The sequence below is a fragment of the Hirundo rustica genome, unplaced genomic scaffold (genome assembly GCF_015227805.2).
Source record: "Hirundo rustica isolate bHirRus1 unplaced genomic scaffold, bHirRus1.pri.v3 scaffold_458_arrow_ctg1, whole genome shotgun sequence".
Classification (NCBI taxonomy): Eukaryota; Metazoa; Chordata; class Aves; order Passeriformes; family Hirundinidae; genus Hirundo; species Hirundo rustica.
The window spans coordinates 6,225-9,209 of record NW_026690503.1 but is presented as its reverse complement, the minus strand read 5'-3'; the positions used below and the strand labels follow the sequence as shown (position 1 = coordinate 9,209).

Sequence of the window (2,985 nt, the reverse complement as noted above, 5' to 3'; positions counted from 1 at the left end):
TGCTGCAGGGGAGATGTGGCACCTGCCGGCCCTGCCCTGCAGGGCACACACTGCCCTGAGCAGCACAGCTCTTGTGTCCCCTCCCAGCCAGCACAGCCCTCAGCCCAGGGGCTCGGGGCCCTCAGTCCCCTCCTGGGCCGGCAGAGCAGCTCCAGAGATGAAGGGCATCTCTCCTGCCATGTGCCCATTCCCTGCTGAGCAGGGCCTGAGGGCCACTGTCCTGCACTGCTGCTGCCTGGGAGGGGCTGTGCAGGGCTGGGCAGGGAAAGGCTTTTCCTCAGAGCCCAGGTCTCTCTCTCCTTGCCTTGCCCAGGTGATCCTGGCTTTGCTGACGGGCTCTCTGGGAATGGCAGCTCCAGCTGCAGGCTCAGGCCCAGCCCTTGGGCTCCTCCTGTGCAGGCTGAGCACAGCAGTGGGGTGTCCCAGCTCCCTCTGCCCCGGGGAGCTCTGGGCAGGGCAGGCTGGAGGCTGGAAATGAGCTGACTCTCCTCCAGCAGTGCCATGGACAGGACCCTGGGTGTGTCCTGGGAATGCCATCCAAGCTGTGAGCTGCCTCCAGGGGACACTGGGGGACAGGAGTGTCCTTGGCCAGGAGTGGGGCTGAGACTCTGAGAAAGGCTGAGCCAGTTTGCTCTGCTGTGGCTCCCTCTGCTCTCAGCTGTGTCAGGCTGATTTTCAGGGGAACACAGGGATTGCCCCTGATCTCAGAAAGGGCAGCTGGGGACAGATGGAGTGACAGAGCAGCTCCCCTCACCCTTCACTGAGTTACAGCCAATGCTCTTGCCTTGCACAGTTCTCTCTGATCTCCCTGGGCACAGCAGGAAACCCTCTCCAGCTGCCTTTGGCCATCACCGTTCCTTAGCCCTGGCACAGGAGATGCTGCCAAGCTCCTCTGCCTCAGGAGCAGTTTGGGCTGATGAAGTCCAACCCCAGGACTGGCCCCTGTCCCTGTTCCCATGACCCCAGTGCTGCAGAGCAGAGCTGACCCCTCAGTGTCCATGGGCAGAGCCCCTGCTCGTCACAGCAACGGGGCCAGATCCCAGCAGAGCTCCAGGCACGGGGCTGAAGGAAGGGCTCTGAGAAAAGGAAAACTGGGTGGCACAGAGCAGCAGGGGCAGGGCTGGAAGAAAGGGTTTGGAAATTGCTCAGCAAAGTCTCCCCTGACTTGTCTCTTCCTTCAAAAGGTCTCCATGTGCAGGCACAGCAAATGTCCAACAGCAGCTCCATCAGCCACTTCCTCCTGCTGGCATTGGCAGACACGCGGCAGCTGCAGCTCCTGCACTTCTGCCTCTTCCTGGGCATCTCCCTGGCTGCCCTCCTGGGCAACGGCCTCATCATCAGCGCCGTAGCCTGCGGCCACCACCTGCACACGCCCATGTTCTTCTTCCTGCTCAACCTGGCCCTCACCGACCTGGGCTCCATCCTCACCACTGTGCCCAAAGCCATGCACAATTCCCTCTGGGACACCAGGACCATCTCCTACACAGGATGTGCTGCACAGGTCTTTTTCTTTCTGTTCTTCATCTCAGCAGAGTTTTCCCTCCTGACCATCATGTGCTATGACCGCTATGTGTCCATCTGCAAACCCCTGCACTACGGGACCCTCCTGGGCAGCAGAGCTTGTGCCCACATGGCAGCAGCTGCCTGGGCCAGTGCCTTTCTCACTGCTCTGCTATTCACAGCCAATACATTTTCCCTGCCCCTGTGCCATGGCAATGCCCTGGGCCAGTTCTTCTGTGAAATCCCCCCAATCCTTAAGCTCTCCTGCTCCAACTCCTACTTCAGGGAAGTTGGAGTTATTGTGTTCAGTGCCTGTTTTTCATTCAGTTGTTTTGTGTTCATTGTTTTCTCCTATGTGCAGATCTTCAGGGCTGTGCTGAGGATCCCCTCTGAGCAGGGACGGCACAAAGCCTTTTCCACCTGCCTCCCTCACCTGGCTGTGGTCTCCCTGTTTCTCAGCACTGCCATGTTTGCCTACCTGAAGCCCCCCTCCATCTCCTCCCCATCCCTGGATCTGGCCCTGTCAGTTCTGTACTCAGTGGTGCCTCCAGCCCTGAACCCCCTCATCTACAGCCTGAGGAACCAGGAGCTCAAGGCTGCAGTCTGGAGACTGATGACTGGATGGTTTTGGAAACATTAAACTGCTGGCCACTTTCTGCAAATCACTTGTAATAAAAGACATCTTTGATACATCTTGCTGGTTTCATTTCGGAAGTTCACTTTCTTATTTTACTTTTTCAATATTGTTCACCACCAATAGTCATTGTTTGTGCCATTTCTCATTTTGTTTCTCTCCACCATCCTTGTTGCCACAGGCAGTGGGGGCCTGCACTCTTGGTGGCTTTAAACAAATGCAAGGATCTCCCAGCCAAGTTTTCTGCAGAAATCACCCTTTTCTTCACTTCTCTGGAGCTGCAGCAGCAATGTCTGTGTGCAGAGCTGGGAGAAGATCAGTGCTGTCACAGCAGCTCTGCCAAGGAGCAGAGAAACAGCAGCACTGGCTCAGGAGCCCCTGTTTGCACTGTAGAGAGCAGGTGTGAGCCCCCCCATGGTGTTGGTGTGGGGAGATGAACCTGAGTGAGCACAAATGACATCAGCCCCTGGGGCCAGGAAGGGCTGGGGGACAGCAGGGAAAGCACTCAGGTTTGTGGTGGCCTCTGAAGTCAGCCAGAAAATTGTTCCCATGGGCTCTGATTTTCCTGTGCCACTGCAGACAGTTGCTCAGAGCCAGGGCTGCCTGGCAGCCACCCCCAAACTGCCCTGAGAATTTCCTTTGCCTCACCTCTGCTTTCTTTACTCTTCCTCCTACAAATTTCTTCCTCTTCCCACCCCTGTTCCCTTCCCCTGCAAACAGCCCATCCCTGGTTGCCCTTTCCTCTCTGGCCCCACTCCCCATTTCAGTTCCTGAGTTTGCACCATGAGAACGTCCCTTGTGGAGCAGGATCATCCTCCAAGTGCTTCAGGAATTGTCTGCAGGCTCCTGCA

The 2,985-nt window shown here is 57.1% G+C and overlaps 1 protein-coding gene across 1 annotated transcript; it reads left to right on the top strand.

Annotated features, from left to right (window-relative positions):
* The first annotated feature begins 1,190 nt into the window (after positions 1-1,190).
* On the top strand, positions 1,191-2,190 carry LOC120748042 (olfactory receptor 14J1-like). The gene has a single exon (XM_040054118.1). It carries the CDS (start codon positions 1,208-1,210, stop codon positions 2,138-2,140), a length of 933 nt encoding a protein of 310 aa, XP_039910052.1. The 5' UTR covers positions 1,191-1,207; the 3' UTR covers positions 2,141-2,190.
* Positions 2,191-2,985: the final 795 nt, after the last annotated feature.

Excerpts from the sequence above, each read along its gene's own strand:
- LOC120748042 (XM_040054118.1), top strand. The coding sequence starts at position 1,208 with ATGTCCAACAGCAGCTCCATCAGCCACTTCCTCCTGCTGGCATTGGCA.